The sequence below is a fragment of the Lycium barbarum genome, chromosome 6, assembly GCF_019175385.1.
Source record: "Lycium barbarum isolate Lr01 chromosome 6, ASM1917538v2, whole genome shotgun sequence".
Classification (NCBI taxonomy): domain Eukaryota; kingdom Viridiplantae; phylum Streptophyta; class Magnoliopsida; order Solanales; family Solanaceae; genus Lycium; species Lycium barbarum.
This window is the reverse complement of record NC_083342.1, coordinates 25,537,210-25,559,915: the sequence shown is the minus strand read 5'-3', so window position 1 is coordinate 25,559,915 and position 22,706 is coordinate 25,537,210. Positions and strand designations below refer to the sequence as shown.

Genomic DNA, 22,706 nt, shown 5'->3' with positions numbered 1-22,706 from the left:
CTGTCTCAATTTATGTGATACAGTTTTCTTTTTAATTTGTCCCAAAAGAATGATACATTTTCACATTTAAAAATAATTTAATTTGAAACTTTCATTTATACCCTTAATGAAATGTTTACAGCCACACAAATATTTATGACTTGTTTTAGACCACAAATTTCAAATATTTTCCTTTCTTTCTTAAATTCCGTGCTTATTCAAACTATATGACATAAATTGGAACATAGGGAGTATTTCATATACCTTTATGAAATACAACAATTAGTTCAACAATTATGCATTTTGATAAACATGAGGTGTACAATACACATTTTGTATACTTTCATGTTATACTATTTATATCATTAGTATAGAGTTTACTGCAATAATATATTGTTACATAGTTACATAGAGATGGGCGTTCAGTTCTTCATTTCAATTCTTTGAACATCATTTCGATTCTATCAAACATGCAATTGAATTTCATGGAATTTGATTTGATTGCATATTAGGTGGTGATTGAACTCCATGGGTGCTACTTGTCAAATACACATGATAATCTTTTGAAACTAATAAGATAATGTAACAAGTTCATCAGTTTTCAATTATTCACTAGTGCATACGGAATACCTAATGGAGTTAGTTCGGTCGGTTCGATTTTTTCCAATTCAATTCTTCAATATAGGCTTAATTAATGGGCTATTTTTCTGCTTGTAAAATGAGCTTCTTCTTTTTTTTTTTTCTTTTTTTTTTTTCAAAATGGGATATTTTGTGTTTTATCTTTAAACATGGATCACAAAACTACAAACGCAATTATTTTTCTCCATTCTAAAATATAATGCTATTAACATTATACTAATATCACATGGCTCACTAAGGCAAATAGCCAAATACACTACCACATACATACACATTTCTCCATTCAAAACACACCTGCTCCTTTGTTGAATTGTTTGTGCTAGTAGAAAGAATTCTTCTGCAATAAGTGGAATAAATGAATTAAAGCATTTATTTGAAGAAATTGGTTGATTCAGAGTACAAAGCAAGATCAATGGCAAAATACATGCCTGTAAGCCTTAAAAAAAATAAAAAATTATGTCATGAAAATTACAGTTAATCAAAGAACCAGGAGCCTATAATCGAGAACCAAACCGAATATCAAAGTTTTAAAAAAAAATTAATATCAAAGAACCTAATTAATTCGGTTCAGCCTGGTTTTTTGGTATTTATGTCCGCCCCTATATACTATAATGTATACTACTATAATATACATTATAATATAGCGATATACTATTACAACTGGTCATTTGAAAAAAAAAATCAAAGTTCTCAACTTGGTCTTTTTTTGAATTTTTCAACATAGTTCTCATGTTTTTTTTTTTCGAATTTCATTTTGAACGAGTTGCTTGATGGAGTTCCATGGAAGTATTCTTCACTACACATGAAGTAGGTGCAATATTACACATAAAATAGTAATATATCTATTTGGTATATTCATATATCATTTTGATATACTATGACAATGTTATGCAATAATGAAATTAAACACTATTACACCGTCTTATTATGTTGATACAGTATTTTGGTATATTATATGTTAGAAAATTAAGTAATACACATATAAACAAAGAGAAAAAATGAAAAAGGGGACAACCTGGTGCACAAAGCATCTCGCATTAGCGGAATTCGGGAAAGGGCCGCACAACAAGGTGTGTGAAGTAAATAGTTTGTCCTAATACAAGCATTAAAGGCTGCTTCGAAGGCTCGAACCAGTGACCTATAGGTCATACGAAATCAACTTTACCGTTGCTCCAAAAAAAAAAAAAGTAGAAAAGAAATGAAAGAAGAAACATTATACCATACAAGATATTTCTTATCACTAATACAAATAAAAAAGATGAAAAAAAAAAGTATGTATACTATATTGGTTATCTTCTGAAGATTGATATAGAGAAAAAAACAAAAAGGAGAAAAAAGTATATGTTCATATCAGTTATTTTCTTATTACTAATATAGAAAAAAAAACAAGAAGAAAAGAAAGAAAAAAAGGAAAAGAGAGGGAAAACGGTATATTATATCAATTATATTCTGATTATTGATATAGAAAAAAAACGATAAAAAGAAAGGAAAGATGGTATATTATATCAAAAAAAAAATCTAATCACTGAATAAATAGAAAGAAAAAAAAAAGGTATACTCTATCAGTTGTGTTCTGATCACTGATATAAAGGGAAAAAGGGGAGTGAAAAAATAGAAAAGGGTGATTGGCATTGGGAATGTAGGATATACGAATGAAATTATAATACTGTTTTTGGCGTGGATTGCCCTTCATTTGGGGGTGGTCTTTAATTTTTAACCTTCAAATTGATGGTCTTTAAGTTTTGTCTTTTGCCTAATACCCCGAGGTTGTGGATTTGAACCCCAGTTTAGTAAGAAAAATAAAAAAAATCGCAAGGTAGAATTTTGCAAAGACTTTGAGCCTTAAGACAGAATTTGGGACTTAAGGGCAAAAGTTAAAAACCACTAATTTGAGGGACAAAAATTAAAGACCACCCCCAGCGAAGGGCAATCCTGCAAATTGCCCATTATAATATAGGGAGTTGGGAACTAGAAAGAATAGGTATACGGATAATAATTATTTTAATAGGAACTTGAGTTCGCGGGAATCCCTTGTTTTTGGTTAAAACTACAAAGTCACAAACATTACTGAAACGACATGACAATAATATCATAACTGATACTCCCTCAGTCCTAATTTATGTGATATAGTTTGACTGTGCATGGAGTTTAAGAAATAAAGTAAGACTTTGAATCTTGTGATCTAAAATAAGCCAAAGATATTTATGCGGTTATAGATCATTTCGTTATACATAAAAGGTAAAGTTTAAAGTTAAATTATTATCAAATAAGGAAATGTATCATTATTTTTGGGACAGACTAATAAGGAAAGTGTATCACATAAATTGGGACAGAGGGAGTATATATTTACCGACAAGAGAGAGCGAAACTGACATACCCAAGAAAAAGAACGCAAAAGTGACTCCCCCATCACGACAAGGCCGGAAGGAAAAAAAAAATTACAGCCTTAGTTACCAAGCTCGGGACTAAAAGAGCGTTTTAGGAATTTCAGGTATTGGTTGTAATATAATAAGGATGTAAATGAGTTGGTCTGTAAAAGTAATGGGCTGGGCAAGTAATCACGTATACTCGTGTTTGGTTGAATTTTTATTTCAGGTATAAGTAATCCCATGATTAGTTATGCCGAATTTGTTATTATTTTTATATCACATTCAATGTGGAATAATAATATGGAAAAAATTAAACTCGGAATAAAACAACCAAATGGAAAAATGTCCTTCTCCAAGGCACTTCTTTCAAAGTCTCTTAAGAAGGCAAGTGTTAAAATTGGAAATAAATACTTATCCAAATTTCTGTTTTAAAACCAAACACATATTTTATTTTATACCAAGTATATCCCATTTTTAATTTAATGAACTAAATATTTACCAAAAAAGTATATATAAATAATCTTATAATTATTTAATTCTCATATTATAATTTTCAAATTTCTATTATAAAACCAAACACATGTTTTATATTACACCAGGTATATCCGATTTTTAATTTAATGAACCAAATATTTACCAAAAAGGGTATATATAAATAGTTTTATAATTATTTAATTCTAGTATCATAATTCTCACATTATAATCCCGATCATGACTTGTTTGCTAACCAAATGGCCCCTAACAATATTGTGATTTTTTTTTCCCTATCAACTTGTGAATTTTTTTCAGTGTGAATTTAAATGTAGTAGAACCAACTTACTATATTATCTCAAGTCTCGTTAAAATAGGAGTAGGTAAAGTTATTGTAACACAAGACAAAATCTCGTAAGACTTTGAAGAGAATCTTTGAATAAGAACCATGAATGATGAAATGGAGATGGTAGGACCTCCATTTTTCAATAGGTTTGGTGATAGCAAATTGAGTAAGCTTCAATGCCAAGCAAAGCAAAACCCCACACTCAACCAAATATCTCTCCATCTCTCACCCACTCCCTAAAAGATAGAGAAAACATTAAAAAGTGGAGGAAGAAAAATGTCATTCTCTTTCTCACTTCATCATCATTATCATCATGCTCCTTTTAGAAAATTCTTTCCCTTTTTTAAGTGCAAAATTTCCAAAAATATATTTGAAAAAAGATCTTTACTCTAGAATGTTGTTAATCAATCAAACCAACAAGAAGTTAGTGAAAAGGAAAAAACATGAAAATCTCATGTTTTAGTTGTTTACTTGAAAACAAAACCTTCCTCTCATGATACTCATCATTCTCTCTACTAATAATTTCATTCTGAATTTAACATATATACATTGATAATGCCAAATATATTTACACTATAAATGTGCTTTAATCTGTCGTAGCAAGTACCATGTCCTCTTTTCCAGGTAACTAATCTTATTTTTTAAAGATGGTTACCTTTTTCTAGGTTTCTTATCTATTTTTTATAGGTGGTCACTTATATTTATCTTTTGTATGACCTGATAGTATAAAATTATTTTATGTTGTGAGTGTACACAAGTTAAACTCTTTCTTTTTCAACCCCTCCCATGCTATATTACCTACTTCTCTCTTCTTTCCACCTGCTCAATTTGTTTAGAAACTTTTATTGCTCAACTCTAAGTCACTCTTATCCTTATCTTAGAACTCCATTCCACCCCTCAAAAGAAATAACAAAAAGAAGTTCCAAACCTCTAATGCCATGTTTGCACTTCAAGTAATGTGTTATATGTACCAAAACATCATATTTTTTTAGCTTGTTCTTGCTTCCCAAAGACCAGATAAAGCAACATGAAATGTGTATTTGATCTTTCAACTTGTTTTTTTCTAGCAACCTAGCACCCAAGGCACCAACCTAGCCTCCATCCTTTTTTCTTCATTTCAAGGAACCATAGTCTTCATTTTTCCTTTATGGACTCCTTCAAGCAAACATCAACAGGTTTTCTATACAACCCTGATTTAAGTACTGATTCAGAATCTGAACTATCTGGAATTCTTGAAATTCATGTTCACCATGCTAGGAACATTCACAACATCTGCATCTATGACAACCAAGATGTATATGCCAAATTTTCCCTTACTTACAATCCTGATGAAGCCATATCAACAAGGATCATTAATGGTGGTGGAAAAAATCCAGATTTCAATGAAGATTTGGCCATGAAAGTTTCCCAAGTTGATTCCATCCTCAAATGTGAAATCTGGATGCTCAGTAGAGCCAAAGCCTTAATGGAAGATCAACTCTTGGGATTTGTTTTAGTTCCTGTTTCTTCAGTTGTTGGCAAAGGAAAAATCACTCAAGATTTTAGCCTTTCTTCCACTGATTTATTTCATTCCCCTGCTGGTATAGTCAAATTGTCCCTTTTCTTGAATACCAACAACCTCATTTCAGTATCCAACAATCCTTCTTGTTCACCATCATCTTCTTCTTCTATAAGTTCAGAAGTTGTGTTACTAGACAGAAATACATCTTCTCAGATTGTTCTTGATCCAGTTGAGTATTCAAGAATAGAATTCCCAGAGATCAGTTTAGTTAAAGAGAATCAAGAAATGGTTTCCCAATATTTTGACTTAGGTGGTTCATTTCTCCAACTTGCTGCATTTCACAGTCATCAAGATGATCAACAACAGCAGCCAGAAAATGACTATGAAATGACTGCAACTAATCCATCAGAAGAGGAAGAAGAAGATGATGATGATGAACTTGCTGATGATCATGACTCAAATATTTCTCCCAAAGAAAGCATTCAAAATTCTTGGTTCCTTAGCTCCTCAATGACAAGTTCAGCAGGTTCCTCACCAGATAAAATGATCGATAACAAAAAGGACTCAATTAAGAAAGAAGATGAAGAAAGGAAAGAACCCCATGTGGTTTTTTCAGCTCCATTAGGGAATATGATCAAGATTGATGCAGAACAGTCAGCTATGCAGCAACAGATAGTGGATATGTACATGAGAAGTATGCAGCAGTTTACTGAGTCATTAGCAAAGATGAAGCTGCCACTGGACTTGGATAAAGCTGATCAGAAAGATCATGGAAGCTCATCAGATATGAACAATAACAGGAAAGAAAATTCAAGAGTGTTTTATGGTAGCAGAGCCTTCTTTTGAACTATGTCTGATCATGGTATTCAATACCTGGTTTTAGCTACTTTGGTCAATTATTCATTTTTCCTGTTCTGTTTGGAGTGACATAACAAAGGTAACTTTGTAATAGTTATTCCCACATGAGAATTGTTCTCATTAGCCACAATTCCATAAACTTTTTATTTTTATTTTTAAGATTAAGTGTTCTATGTGATTTTGAAGAACTTTTTCTCGAATTGAGTTATGTTTGTACAAGTGAATTATTCATGAAGATGATATCACCATTAAAAATTGTTTAAGGACCTTGAGAGCCATTTGCTCATTTTTAATTCAATATATTATTGATTGGTCAACATAGTGCTAAGCCAATTAAAAAGTGCTTTACAGTGCATCGACAATTGGCATGCCTTCCACATATGAAGTTTAAAATGCTATTGAAGAATTATTATTTGTGCAGAGACCAATACCTGCAATAATCTGAAGTATTTATAGAAGCTTTAAATTTGGAATATTCTTTTTCAAAGAAAATTTATTTTGAAGGTAGAAATTAAGAAAAATGTGCTAGTGCTGGAATAAATGGGAATATATGCACAAAATAAATAAAGATTGAAAAACAAAACCCAGTTCAAAGCAAATTATACATGCAAGACAGTGGGTTTAGTTTAAATGATCACATTACCCAACTGCAAATAGTTGAGTTGATTAATCTTCTATTCTCAAAACATAACAAACTATAAAATCTCTTTATGTGTATACAGAAAGAGACTCTTGGGGAAAACACTAAGGACCCGTTTGGAAAGCCACCCAGGTAATTGGAATTGAGTGTAATTGGGTGTAATTACACAGTTTGGTTTGTTTGTTTGACCAAGTAATTACACAGTTAGGTGAGAATTGGTGTAATTGAGAGAGTGTAGGTACACTTTCCAATTCTCAAGAGGGGCTGAGAATTGGGTGTAATTACACCCTGTAATTCCAGGGTTACTTTTTAGTTTCTTTCTCTTTTGGTTTATTTTAATTTCTTTTCTTTTTTAATTTATTATTTTTTCTATTATTTTTTTCAAATATATTTTCTTTTTATATTATTTATCTTTCATATCCTTTCTTCTCAATTCCAACCTTTACTTCTTGTGGTTCCATGTAATTGCTCGTATTTTTTTTTATTAATTTAGCATAACCGTGCTATTATTCTAATTTTTGAAACTACAACTCTTAATATTAGAAAGAATGATTCATTAACAAATTTGACATATAATGAGTGATATTATTAAAGTAGAATTTCGTTATGAATGAGGTTATAGACTTTATTTTTCCTTTCTTTTGAATTATATTTACTTATGGAACTTACTCACGTAATGTTAAAATTTGACATAAGAGTCTTATGTTAAACTTTTTCTTTTGGATTTTAAATTTAAGTTATTTTTCGATTTTAATTTATTTGCTTTAGTACTATTGACTTGTTATTTCACGTTGTTTATTTTTCACTTACAATTGATATATTTTTTTGTCAACCATCCCATCCATGATGTTCTCACAAAAAAACTCTGCTTTTAAGTTTTATAATTAATTAAAATTGAAATATTATTAATTTGAAAAATATATATCAATTATTTTTTACAATATTAGTTACAAATATGTGATTATTAAGTAATATATTTTCAAGAAACAATGTGTATTAAATAACTAATTTAATAAGTATCATTTATAAAGGCACATATTTTTATTATTAATTTTAAATTTTTGATAATTAAATTTTATTTTTAAATTAAACAAACTGTGTAATTACACTTATGCAACCAAACAACACGCTTGTAATTACGCTGTAATTACATTATGACAAACAAGCAGGCCGTTGTAATTACAATACTGTGTAATTACTAGGTTGTGTAATTACTACCCTAGTAATTACACCAATTCCAATTACCAGGTGGCTTTCCAAACAGACCCTAAGAGAATTTTCAATAAGAATCTGCATAAAATTGGTAAATATGTAGGATAAAAAAGTCACACAGAAGTTGGACTACTACCTCCTTTATTATGCCATTAAACAAATTTACATGTCTTCTCTCCATCCAAAGCTATCTTAACATCTGAAGCAGAGAAGGCAGTTGGAATGGATTACTAAATCTTAAGGATCTAAAAGATAAATATGAAATTCACCTAACAATGTACATTATTGGGGAAACAAGGAGCTTCCTTTTCCCTTTGTCAATGATTATATATTATCTGGAATTAACAACAGGGTATGCACATGGTCCATCCCATTTACCAGTAAATCCATCATCTTCTCGACTGTGTCAATTATTTTACAAAGAAAATAAGTGAATTACTGTACAGGGGGAGGGGCGATTCATGAAGTCATGATCTTTAAGGTCGCCCAGGAGCAGAACTGAACTCATTTCCGACCCATCCTCACCAGACGCTGCTGGTGCTTCTCAGCAGCCGCCTTATCAGCAGCTTCACGCTTCAGGGCTCGCTTGGCACGCCGCCCAACAAGTTCTTTAGGAGCAGCAGTCTCCTTCTTGGGCTCGCGGGAAGGACCAGCACCCGATTCCTGGAGGTTTGGTCGAATAACAGGCCTTGCTTCTTGCCTTCCTGCACTGACATATCCATTGTCTCCCCATCGTCTATTGCCTATACGGAGTCTTGAAGAACTACCAATGATATAATCTTCATCGAAATCTTCTTCCGTGTCATCATACATGTACAAGTCATCCATGTCATCATCAATCTCCACCCTTTCCTCCACAATCAAAGGTTTAAACCACGATGCCCTGAGGAGAAGGCAAACGCTCTCCTCAAACATGTAGTCCTGAAGGCTGTTAAAATGGACAAATAATCATTACTCAAGAGGATAGAAGTCACCCAGCTACAAATAAGGAATTCAAAATCCAAAAAAGAAGCATAGATGCCAAACATAGAAACAACAATGCATTAGTTTCCTTATCAAAAATAGAACCAACAATGCATTAGTTAGGTCAATATGTGAGGAAAAAAGAGGTCTAGAAAAGTTTTTGGTCTCCAATACAACCTAACACAACATTCATACTCTGAATAGCAGACCGCGAAGCATAAAGTAGTTAATATCATTACAACAACACAGAGTCCTTATTAAGTAGGAGAATTTGAAAATTAAGCATGTGCCACCAAGACTTAAAAGTAAGTGTTATAAAGTGCTGTTAGACCAGCTATGTTGTAGGGATGGAGTGATAGCCGGTCAAGAACTCATACGTCCAGAAGAGGAAAATAGCGGAAATGAGGATGTTGAGATGGATATCTAGGCATGCTAGGAGAGATATAATTAGGAATAACGATATTCGAGACAAGGTGGGAGTGGCCTCCATGGTGGACAAGATAAGAAGGCGAGACTGAGATAGTTCGGGCATGTGAAAAGGAGATGCACACATGCCCAGTGAGGAGGTGTAAGAGGTTGGCTATGGTGGGCCTTAAGAGAGGTAGAGTTAGGCCGAAGAAGTATTGGGTAGGGGTGATTAGACAGGACATGACAAACCTACAGCTTACCGAGGACATGACCATAGATAGGATGATATGGAGGTCTAGGATTAGGGTAAAAGGTTAGTAGCTAGTTGAGCGTTGTCTAGTTTCCCCCAATGGGCTGGCCTAGCATTAGAAGGTTGGAGTGATGCTGTTCGGACCAAGGTTAGACCACCAAACTGAATAAATTCTTCTCACCTGCCTAAATTTTGGTGCACATATTTATCCGGTGTCTTGTTGGAGATAGTAGGCACCTGATGGATAATCGAGGCACGGACTCAACGGAAAAAATTACAGCTGAAGTTACCAAGGGAACCGAACTGTACAAAACATTAATTGGACAATTTTGAATCAATATGTCAGTCCAGCAAATAAGACAATGACACGGTACTAACCTTCAAGCTTGACAAACATAGAAACCCATACAAATAGACATCAAATTTAAGAAAATAGTAGTAGTCATGAACTTCCAAAAAAAAAAAACATTCTGCTACTCTCAACCTCATCAATGAACACATCTTTCCACCATTGTGCTCATGGTTTCATAATTTCATTCACCATTGCATATACGAGTTAATGAGATAACATACAGACCGAGTTTATTAGCATCATGATGTATCACAAATATTTTAAATAAAGGAAAGCTTACTCAAACATATCATTTACCTTCCATCAAGTGAGCGGTGGATGTAGAGGAACTCAAATGGATGCTTACACTGAGGACATGTTGGTTCCTCTTTATAGGTTGCCCACCGAAGGATGCAAGTCACACTGAACACCAAAGCAAGGAGAAACATATTATCATAACAGCATTTTGTGTAAATTAAATAGATTAGAAGATAAATACACACTTGAAAGTTCTACAGACTAATCCCAACTTTCGAACTTAGAATATCAATACACCCCTGAAAAGACAGGTTCCATAGTACTAAGTCCAGTAAAAAATAAATATAAATGAAGTATGACGATCGCAAAACCACAATATCTTAAACAAGCACACACTGACTAGTGAACCATGCAATTGTTCATGAGAACCTATCATAAGCAGACGCTGAAACACATAAAAAGACCACATTTCACAGTATCCAAAGAAAAATAATAATATGACCACCGAGACACATTTTTTGGACAGTGGATAGGGTGGGATGATGTTAAGAAACCAATAACAGAGACCACCACAAAGTATAGCTCGTATTTGTGGGCGAGGACAAAAGAGAAGTACACGACAACCATTACTTCTGCCCCAACCCCCCCCCCCCCCCCCCCCCCAAAAATAAAAGGAGAAACAGAAGAAGACGTAAAGGAAATCCTTTCCATATTTTCCTTTACTCACCACTGCACACATCCAGTGCACATTTGTCTCCATGAAAGTTTGGATTCAAAAAGTGTAAGAATGTCATTATCATAACCAGATCAAAAACACGCAACAGTCCTGTTCCTTCTCTTTCGCAGTTTCTCAATTCAAAATAGCTGTTTAAATAAGCAACATATGTTGATTTTCTCCTTCACTGTTCATCAAACTCCATTTACTGCCATGTGATGATCATTGTACCAAAAAAAAAAAAAAGTTACAGCATCATCCTATTGGATATTTAGGTACAAAACCATGAAAACAGCAAATCACGTCTGTGCTGATAAAATGGCAATAAATAGTCAAACAAGAATGGTTCTTTAGACAAACCAGTAGGCATGCTCGCAACCTTTTACAAGGGCAGTTTCTTGAAGCACTATCTGATTCAAACAAACAGCACAAATCCCATGATGGTTATTCTCACACCCAACTCGGTGCGTTTCCTCAGCTGTGCTCTTCATTTTGTTCTGAAATGAAAACCCATATCAATCAACATATCCCGTGTACTCAATCCCAATATCGCATCTACATGCCATCCATGCAGGAAAAAGATAGAAATAACAAATTCCGAGCTATTGTAACTTCACAAAATAAAAGATAAAAGTCAGATTAGCATGCTGAAATGAACAATTTATATAGTCTATTAGCAGAGTTACTACACATACTGCATTACTGTTGATAGAAAGTCCTACTCTATGGTAACTAGTCAACAGTGGCAGAGCCAGGATTTTCACTACGAGGATTCAAACTACAAAGCAAACACACGAAGAAGCCAAACAGGCTTCAACATCTACTACATATACATAAAAGGTGATTTTAATCATGTATAAACAGCGTAATTTTCCGCCAAAGAGGGTTTGGTGAGGCCCCTTGGCCCTACCTAGCTCAGCCCCTGCTAGACAGTACTTCAATCAAAACGTGTGAACAATTACAAAAAGCATCAATTGTCACCAAAAAACTCCCCATCATACAAATCTTCACTCAACTGCACCTCAATACCAAACTAATCTAGGATATCTTTTTTTCTTTTTCGACATTTGCACCTCTATATCCATTTCATTCTAAGACTCATCACACAAATGTCAATTCAGATAAACAACTAGACTTCCAATAATCTAACAGTAAAATAACAGATGAAAAAACCAGATCAATAAAGAAAAGACCCTAATCCACAAGTACACGATGCTCAACAATTACTTCCAAATAATCAAGATTCATTTCAAAGGAAAAATGAATCTTGGATCAGACTAAACACTCAAGCATCACATTTATTAATAAACTAAGAGAAACCCTCATCAATAAAACATAATGGATCAGCTATTACTTCAAAATCCTCAAATCCCACATAATTATTTCAAGAAAAGAATGGATCTTGAACAACAAATAACACTTAAACAGACCAACAAAAGCAATGGGTCAGCATAATTACTTCAAAATCTACACAATTATATCAAGAACAAAAATTGGATCTTGAACTAAAAAGACAAACAAAAGCAAAAGCTAGAAAAAATAAATAGCTAAAATAAAGAAAACCCAATTTTACCTGGGGTTGAATGGATAGATCTTGAAGGTCGTTGACGAGTTGTGGGCATTCAAACTCGACAACTGTGGCCATAAGGTTAACTTAGGGTTAAAAGAAAATGGTAAAATAGAGAGATAATTATATACTCCAATTTACCGACTAGTTTCAGTGTACATATATATAATAATAAATGTGTAGAAATGGAGAAAATTGATTCTTGAGGATTATTCTTTGATTCCAGAGGAAAAGGGGAGCTTCGAGGAGGGGGACGAAGCCAACGCGGATGCCATACAAGAACCATTATACAGTATGTCCCACGTAACCAACCACAACCAACCACCAAGGCCCAACAAGAAATATTGGGGATCACAATTTGTTTTTTCCGGATTTCATCGAGGGAAAAAGGTCAAAAACTTATTGGGGATTATGAGATTACTTTGACTATTTTAAATTATAATTTTTATTATTTTGACTATTTTAAATTATAATTTTTATTTTATATAGAGTTTAATTACCAGCATTAATTTTTCTTTCAAAATTATTATACCAGCCCTAGATTGAAACTTGGGATGACTTAAAGTTACAATAAATAGTATAATGTATCAAAATGTAATTTAATTTGATTTCCTTTATCATATCATTCTTAGTGTTAGAAAAATAAATTTTTAAGTGGGCGTTTGGATATAAAAATTGTGAAATTTGAAAACATTAGTATTTCGAAAAAAGTTGAAAATGGTATTTGAAAATAGGAGTTGTGTTTGGACATGAATACAATTTAGAAAAATGTTGAATTTTTGTGAGTGATTAGGAGTAAAAATGTGAAAACAAGTATTTGAAGTTTTTCGAATTCTGAAAAATTGTAATAATTCTATGTCCAAACAGGATTCCGAAAAAAATTGAAAACTATTCATGACCAATACTTGATATCATGTTCAGAAATAATAACTCATACCTAATGCATAAAAAATCAGAAGAAGAAAAAAAATTATATGTCATTGTTTTTTATTTTTAAAAAGTATTATATGTCATTGTTTTTTATTTGTTTAAACAGAAGTGTTTATACTACTATTTTCTTATGTTGTTAGAATATGTCTCACACATTAAACCCTCCCTCCGCCCTCATAAAAAGAAATTAAAAAGAATAAGGGCAAAACTGTCTCATTGAATAGTTCAAGGGAAAAATTGTCCCATTTTCCTTTGTTTTGGGGAAATCGTTAAGTAAGAAGGGCATCTTTGAGCTATTTGGATAGTTGGAGGGCATTTTTTAGCAGTTTTTATTTTTACATCTCTTTTTTCCTCACTTTCCACCCTTGCTTCTATTTTTTAGGCTTCTTTTAGTTTCTTAGTAAGGATGAGTGAGGGTATTCTGTCTAAATAGTAGACACAGGTAATAAATAAGAGAATATTAAAGATCCGAGCCATAGAATTTCTCAATTCTAACACAAGGTACTTTAGTTGGAGGGCTTTTTTTTGGCCAAACGCAACTGAGAGTAAAGCTGACCCATTTCTAATAGTTCAGGGGTATTTTTGGCCCTTTTCCCTTGGAAAATGGTCAAATTTACCCTTGTACTTTGAGAAAAGGTTTATATTTACCCATAGTATGTTATACTACTAGCCCGTATCCTAAAAAATAATGATATATTAACATTTACCCCATCTCTAACGGCTGCCACTGTGGCATTTTCATGTCAAATTAATGAGTCCACCTAGGATCTAGTCACCATGCCACATGAGACTTGGTCCCGGCCTAAAATTTTTACCCGACCCACCCTCAAATTCGCCCTAAATAACACTATTCACCATGAACGAAGCTTTTGTCTTCTCCATTGAACCCACTGTCTCCTTCTCCACCAAAACCACCCTCCATCGGCGCTAAAATTAGGGTCCATCAAAAGGATTATCTTGTTTTACTAATTTCTATCCATAATTTTTCACTCCCTTCAAGTTCCTCTCTTCGTGGGTTCATATATGTCTCAAGGTAGTTGTTCATCTCACATAAAATGTCGTTGTGGCATCATTGCTAAACACTTCACTTCATCGACTCCAAGTAACCCCGAAAGAAAATTCTACAAATGTCTGAGGTCTAAGATAGTTTAAATTTTGTGTTTCACAATTTTCATTCAAACTTTATCATTACTTGAATCTACACTATTAGCTTCATAATGTTCAACTAAGTTGTATTGTTTGGATAGGCCAGCTCATGTGGATTTTGGGAATGGAAAGATGCTTTATTCCCGGAAAGCGATTGGACTAATGTTCAAGATTTAATGACGTCGCGGTTAAGATAGAATGGGACAAATTGAAAGAAGAAGTAATTGCCATTGAGGCTAGACACCTCTTGGATCTGCTGGAAAAAAGTTGAGTTGTGAACTGCACTGCCCCAGATCTGTACCGGTTGGGGTCTGTTCATCATTAGCAGGCTCATCAATAAAACTTCTTTTCTTCTTTCTTGGCATGCACTTTGTTTTGCCAGTAGGCTTCTTTCTTTTAGAATGCTGTAAAATGTAGAGACCTTTAAATTGATTAGGATAGAAATAAATGAAAATGAAAATTGAATTATTAAAGTTTGTCATTACCTTGTCACATCCCCTAGCATTATGTTCAGGTTCTCCACAAGTAGTACTCATAACCCTTCTTTCTCTTGTTTGAGACCATTGTCCTTGCATACTAACAACTTCATTTTTTTCTCTTGTCCTCTTAACCTTTGGCCTTCCAGCAATTCTTACTATATTTGGTGCTCCATGTATTGTGAGGTGTGTATTTTCCATAATATTTCTCCTTTAACTGACTGTAACTTATGAGAATAAGTTAGGAGATATGCTTCTTTGGAAAAATACCAATGCATCCAATCTAGAGGTTCAAGCTTCTGTACAGCAGGGCACAGGTTGCATGAGGACATGGGATTCCACAAAGGCCTCATGTCTTGCAAGGGCATCTCCTTAACCCTAAATTCACAATATATATGTCACCATCTTCAGTCACCTCAAACCCATAGTTTTCACTTCCATTGACATGACATTTATTGTGCAATTCTCATGAACTGGTTATATAAAAGCATAGTCTTTGGATTGTACTCCATATCCCAACCAATAGCAGCAGCTTCATTTTCATGCAACATGTTCATCACCTTGATGGAAAAAAAATTAAGTATACATAGAAAGTAAAAAAACTAAGGAAGAACAAAAGTTTAGATGTCGTTACCATAATTCTAATATCCTCAAACATCTTTATAATTGTCTTGTGTCTAGCTTCTAATATCCATCCATTGAAGGACTCAATCAGGTTATTGTCCACTGACTGGTTCTTGCAAATAATATCAAAGAATGACATATTTCATTTTTCTGGTGGATAATTCAAAAGATCATCAACAACAACCGGACCATCATCATCCACTAGCTTCATACTATCTAGTGGATCTTAGTAATCCTCTTCATATGAACTCCATGCAGCCCACCAAAGATACTTCTTGTACTCCCCAAACTCATATTTCTTGCACCAATTTTCTTCTATGTGTTTAACATAGAATCTGAAGTGGGCCTCAGGAAGAACTTTCTGGATTGAATAAATCAACCCCTAGAGATCATAAAAAAAAAACAGTTAAGTACACATAAATACTGACAGAAATGAGACAAATGATAAAATAAAGAATCTGGTAAAATATGCATACCTTCTGCATATGTGATATAAGAGTAACTCCTTCACCCATTCCAAGGTCCAATGACATTTGTAGCTGATTTAAGACCTAGTTCCAAAACACTTTTGTTTCTTTATCCACAACAACCCAAACTAATGGATAAAAGTGGTTTGTGGAGTTTTGAGAAACTGTCACTAACAGCTAAACTTTAGCCTTTCCTTTCAAAAAAGTCTCATCTAAGCCTATAAAAGGTCTCAGCCCACTCTTAAACCCCTTTTCATTGCATCAAGGCAAATATAAATCCTTAAAAACGTTCTTTTTCCTTCAGCAAAAGCATCATTTGAAAAGTTAATTATCACATCACTTCCAGGATTACTCAACTTCAGTTCATTGGCATAAGCCACAAGCTTGTTATATTCATCATTAAAACTACCATCAAGCTTCTCCAGAATCATTCTTTTGGTCCTCTTACACAATGTTACACCTCGGATTTTCGCACGTTCAAGTTGCATCATGAGTTTGTTGATGCAAGTTCAAAACAAATTATCTTGAGGTTAAAAGGGATTGAACTTATTAATATAAATGGTTATAAGAGTCTATAAATAATATTAGTAAGTGGCGGAAGGTTTGGAGGGTGAATGAATCAAAGAAGGATGAGTTTCGTCAAAAGTCAACAAGTTGAGAATACGATAACTTGTACTTTTGGGTGAGATTAGAAGTGCTTCACATGCTAAGCAAGTAATGATATGAAGTATTTGAATCATATAATGGTCGCTTGTTAAGTTTGGAAGTCAAACGAGTTGTAATACGAAAGCCAACAAAGGGCGTCGCAAGTTAAGTTTGTAAATTTCATTGAAATTTGAGTCAGATGTCTCGGAGCTTTTCTCTCAATCTACTTAGAGTTACGGAGTGATCCATCTATCAGATTGAAGGTCTAGAAGTCTAGTTTCCAGTGCATTTTATTGTTCATCGATATGATGTCAGAGTATATATATATATATATCACTTTTTCCATGATTGTTTCCCCATTTCTTCATCTTCAAAGACCAAGGAAACCCCAATATACTCTCCAAACAAATCCTCCATGAATCCTAACCAATCCAAGTGCAAATCAATCAACTCTAATGCAAGGAACAACGTGGCAATCATAGAATCGTAATTTTCTCGCTATATTGCTTCTCGGGAGAATTCTTCGACTTGAAGTAATATTTGTTTTGGAGTGTTCTTAATCAATTAATGTATTAATCAATTAATGTATGTTTCCTCATCTTAATTAACCTCCTAAGATACTACAAGTGTTTTACATAGAAATTGGAAGGAGAATTCGCTAGAACAAGTCCTTATGAATTTCTATGAACTCTTATGGAGGAACTTGATTGTTTAGGCTATTTCTTGTGGTTTAAATGTATTATTTGGAGCTATGAAGTTATGTATGGATTGATAAGGAAGAGTAGGAGTAAAGGAGAAGAAAAATGGTAGTCTTGAGTGAAGAAATTAAACTACAAATGACCCTACGAATTTACGCCCGCAAGTTGTTCGACGAAATGCCTCAATGATTATTTCCATAAGCTATGAACTTGGAATTGATCCCAAATTGGTTGTGTGATGTAGGTGATCGTTCGTAAAGCATTCGAGGACTCGGGAAACCTATATAACTTCATCATTAAGGTATGTAGGGCTTTTCTCTTCTTTTCTTAGCATGACTAAAATTCAAATGCGTTTTTTTGAAACATTATCCCGTTGACTTGTGTCGATCATATCCAAGAATGAACGAGCTAATCTCTACTTCCTATATGACTTGTATAAAATAACTCTCCATGCTTCCATATTCCATTTGGTTATCATTTGAAAGGTCTTCCGGTAAACATTTATCGAGGGTGTTCCAAAATAATTAACCTTACTTCTTCTCATGAATAGTTCACATTGAAATATTTTCTCATATTCCTTATCCTTCTTGTTTACCGAGAGAAGTATAATGTTCATCATGGTACTATTCCCATTATAGTTGAGTTGATTTCACTCCATATTGGTGAAGTTTGTTTCCTTGATTTAAATATGGCTTGTGTAGTAGTACTTTCCCGCACCTCGTGTCTTTCTTGTCGATTGGAAAAAGGTTGTTCACTATGTTATTTTTCATGTTGAGGTTGAGCTAGAGGTATTTTATTCAGTTGAACCGATCTTTATCACTTATATAATCATTATTGAAGTATATCTCCTATTCTCCACATGTTGTTTTTTGAATTGAAAAGATAAAGAACGTAGCGACAATAACGACAGTCGGAGGGTAACGGCGATAGGTCACTCCGACTCTTCTTATGATATCCCTTCTGAGGTCAGTCTTGCATTGCATATATATATATATATATATATATATATATATATATATATATATATATATATATATATATATATATATATATTATTTTTTTCATTACCGAGTCGCGCTATATTCGGCCGGGTACGACACCTATTGTGTACACCACTGCAGTAGGTAGGTTATGATGATGTCCTGAACGCGGGATGATATGATATATGGATCGGGCTACACGTTCCGCTGCACTAACATTTATGGACCGGGCTGTACGTTCCACAGCACTAACACTTATATTATATATGTATGAAAATGTTTTTTGTTTAAATGCTAAGCATGCATGATATCCACCTTAAGGGGCAATCAGATGTATAGGTTACTTCTCCTATGCTCCTTCCATACTTCCATTATGTTTCTATTCATGCCTTACATACTCAGAACTTTATTCGTACTGATGTCCTTTTGTTTGGGGACGTTGTGATCATGCCTATTTTCTTAAAGTATGCAACTATTGTATTGGCATCAACTTTATGATTCTCAAATGCAAGCTCACAAGTGTGTTCAGTAACTAAGGTCTTGAAAGTAAACCCACCCCCTAATTTATCCTTAGGTATATGACAGACAAAAGGACAATCACCTTCACATACATACCTAAGCCTTATAGTGTCACTTATGAGTTGTTTTAACCCATAGCCACTTGCAAGAGCATACATGTTGATTACTTTCCTAGCTTCAGCGATGCCTCTAAATGTCATGGATGCACCAACTCCATATAGTCTGTCAACTTTTCACGCTTCTTCTGTTTAAAAAGTGAGTCTAGCATATCAGAATCATAATATGAAGAATCTGGAGATTTCATTCCATCATAATCACTGTCATCTGAACTATATTCAGAGGCTGCTTCAAGTTAAGAGGCATCATCATATTCATCTAGGTGATATTCATTGTGATGGATTATATTAGGTACAACAATACCTAATTCAGACTCGTCTACAACAAATATGTTGATAACATCATATTGTGGGCTAATAAATTCCAAAAAAAGTCCTAATCTCGTCATCCCCTTCTACTTCATAGTATCTACCAGAAGGAGCTTTCACCATGAGTGTTGCAACCAATATACCCAAGGTTACAATTATATTCAGCCAATAAATCAGTTAAACAAAGCAAGTAAAACTCATAGTGTTTTTTACTGTGAACAGGAAAGTCTATGTAATTTAGTTGTGGCTCTAATGCCCATTGTCCACCATGATAACACTCAAATGCACATTAACCATTGTTATAAACTACAAAAAAAAAAAAAAAACATGTGACTAATTAGAAAAGCATAACACCCTTAAAACCAGTAAAGATAAACAATTATACAAGTAAAAAGACACACTTAAACCAAAAAGACAATCAAACTAGTTAAGATACTACAGTGAATGCATAAAGAAACAAAAAATATTGTACACTTAAAAAGGCACAAATGTACAATAGGGGGTACTATAGTGAATGCTTAAAGAAACAATTTATATTGTACACTTAGAAAGGGCATAAGAGTACAACAGGGCACTAGAAAAGTAAAATAATTTAGCAACAAGACAAACAAGAAACGCTTAGAAATATTAGAAATATTTATGCCACTAGACAAGTGAAAGAAACACTTAGGTATCCTCATCAGTTAGCAACTAGACAATTGGTGTACATAAAGACAACTTATTATGATCTCATAAATCAGATAAGGCACTAAAGTATATGAATAAAGAAACAAAAAAAAAAAAAAACTGAAATGACAAACACTTAAAATTAATAAAAGTGTAAACATGATACTAACAAGTCAATTAAGGTACAACAGGGGACAAGTGGAAGAAAAATAGATTAAGTAAACAACCCCAAAAATTCCCAAACAGAAAACTAAAGTATAAGCATAAAGATTTTTTTTTTTGAAAGTACTGATAGATAAAAATAATTTTCATCATTTAGCAACAACAAAATAAAGAAAAGCAGCATAAAGACACATGGAAACCAGCAAGTCAACCTAAAGACTAAAAAAAAAGGGACAAATAAATCAGATAAAATTCAAAGACAGCCATAAAAAACCAAACTTTAATAGATACAACACTTTGAAGAGCCAGTCAACTTCATAAAACTAAGGACAATAAAGTTATGGGGGACTAGAGAATATTTACCAAAGTAAGATTCCACCATCAATAAACAAAGCAAGCAAAGGATACCCACTTTCCAGCACATAAAAAAGTAACAAAAGCACACCAACAGAAAAAAATCAGATAGTTTATTGAAGGGAACAACACAACCAAATAAGAAATCCAGTCGGGACTACAACAAATTGAAACCCTAGACCAAAAACAATATTTCAACTAGAAGCTCTAGACCATATACGCCATTATATATGCAATATCACCTTGAAACCCTAAAATTCAACCCCAAAACCCAGCAATGACAGAAACCTTAAAATCGTACCCAAAAAACAAAACCCTAACCCTCAGTCGATAATATCACACATACAAACATGGAAAACACGAAAAGATAACAATAAAGTAAAAAATCAACAAACATTACACTAAAATAGAAAAAAATACCATTGATGAGAAAAAACCCTAACACTAAAATACAACTACCCTAAAACGAAATCTACCATAAAAAGATGGGTAAAGAATTCCTTACCTTAGGAAGTAGATTTTCTTTTCCAGGAACGCAACAATGAGAGATTCTTAGATCTCTTTCTCTTTAAATTGACATAGTGAGTGAGGCAAATGATCAGGTGGTATTTTTTTTTAGAAAACCAACCGTGTTTTGGTATTATTTAAGGTGAATTTGGGGTGGGTTCAAGTCTTATGTGGCATGGTGACTAGATCCAACGTGGACTCATTAATTGACATGGCAACGCCACCGTGGGCAACCATTAGGGATAGGGGTAAATGTTGATATATTATTGACCGTGAGGATACGGCCTAGTAGTATAACTTACTAGGGATAAATATAAGCCTTTTCTCAAAGTACAGGGGTAAATTTGACCTTTTTCCCTATAATATTTGCCATTTGTAAATAGTTTGTTGACTTTTGCTTTAATTATGTTTCTACTGTTATTTGGTTATGCTCTTATTCTAACAAGATACCAACAATAACAACAAAAACATACCCAGTAGAATCCCACAATGTGAGGTCTGGGGAGGGTAGAGTGTACATAGCCCTTACCCGCACCTTGAAAGGTAGGGAGGTTGTTTCCGAAAGACCCCCGGCTCTATTCTAACAAGATACCAGCTAGCATAATTAGATGACTCATTAGATTAATTAGTGTACCACCTCCTCCCCTTTATCAAACACGTTTAACCTTTATATATTTATTCAAACTCAATTCCATTTTTTTCTCAAGATTCTTTACCTCCTTCAAAACCTAGTCCCTCTTCTAAATTTCGCAAATCTACTTAAATCTGTTTGGCCTTTTTCTTTAATTTTCGTAAAATTCCAAGTCAAGTTTAGGAATTTGAAGTAATATTTTAAGTTATTTCCCCCATATATCTCTCTCAATTGTTTATGACATGTCTCAATGTTCTAGTTTCTTATATGAGCATTTTTAAGTAATCGGTGTGTTTAGTTATGTTTTTTTGATGCAATCTAAATGTATTTGTGGTTTGACGGAATCTATTGGAATTTGATGCTTTGATGGAATGTAAAATATATTGTGGTTAGTAATGTGATGATTTTTCTGTCTTTTTATATATATATATATATATATATATATATATATATATATATATATTTTATGGTTGTTGTATCTTTATCTAGCTAAATTAAGCGGCATAAAATGGTTGTCACTCTTATTTTGCTGTATCTATTGAGAGCTAGCTTAAACTTCCTGAATTCGCTCTTATTTTGGTGGAATTATTCTGGAAAATAATGTCACGACCCGACTAGGGGCCGTGACGGGTACCCGGGGCTAACCACCGAGCACCACTTATTTTACTGCTCATCATACTCATTAAGCGTTCTTTTATCAAATTCATACTCAAATCACAGAAAATCATTATTCCATTTGGAAACATAATCACTTTTATATATATAAGCCCTTCAGCTATCAAAATAATATCTATATATATATATAATAACAACATTGTGAGACCATATAACCCACACCCGCGTATCTACGAGCCTCTACTAGAGTGCTAGACATAAGGACGGGACAGAACCCCGTCGTGCCCAAAATATACATATGTACACAAAAGAATAATCAAAGGCACCTCCGGAACAATTGAGTGCTCTCAAGTC

The 22,706-nt window shown here is 33.6% G+C and overlaps 2 protein-coding genes and 1 long non-coding RNA gene across 4 annotated transcripts; 1 reads left to right on the top strand and 2 right to left on the bottom strand.

Moving 5' to 3' along the window:
- Window positions 1-4,337: 4,337 nt before the first annotated feature.
- LOC132643652 (uncharacterized) lies at window positions 4,338-6,429 on the top strand. Its single transcript, XM_060360141.1, has one exon. The coding sequence runs from the start codon at window positions 4,952-4,954 to the stop codon at window positions 6,149-6,151; it is 1,200 nt and encodes a 399-aa protein (XP_060216124.1). The 5' UTR covers window positions 4,338-4,951; the 3' UTR covers window positions 6,152-6,429.
- A 1,699-nt stretch (window positions 6,430-8,128) lies between these two features.
- On the bottom strand, window positions 8,129-12,808 carry LOC132643651 (uncharacterized). 2 transcript variants are annotated; one of them, XM_060360140.1, is made up of 4 exons: window positions 12,514-12,808; window positions 11,301-11,551; window positions 10,286-10,390; window positions 8,129-8,943 (listed from the first exon to the last, which is right to left on the bottom strand). In XM_060360140.1, exons 2-4 carry the CDS (start codon window positions 11,429-11,431, stop codon window positions 8,520-8,522), a joined length of 660 nt encoding a protein of 219 aa, XP_060216123.1. In that variant the 5' UTR covers window positions 11,432-11,551; window positions 12,514-12,808; the 3' UTR covers window positions 8,129-8,519. The 2 variants fall into 2 exon arrangements, with proteins under 2 accessions (XP_060216123.1, XP_060216122.1); XM_060360139.1 differs by having other exon boundaries at window positions 11,301-11,437; window positions 12,514-12,806.
- A 1,773-nt stretch (window positions 12,809-14,581) lies between these two features.
- LOC132599655 (uncharacterized) lies at window positions 14,582-18,463 on the bottom strand. The gene is made up of 4 exons (XR_009566919.1): window positions 16,160-18,463; window positions 15,694-16,065; window positions 15,069-15,619; window positions 14,582-14,987 (listed from the first exon to the last, which is right to left on the bottom strand). It is a non-coding gene; the product is annotated as an uncharacterized LOC132599655 (long non-coding RNA).
- Between the last annotated feature and the right edge of the window lie 4,243 nt (window positions 18,464-22,706).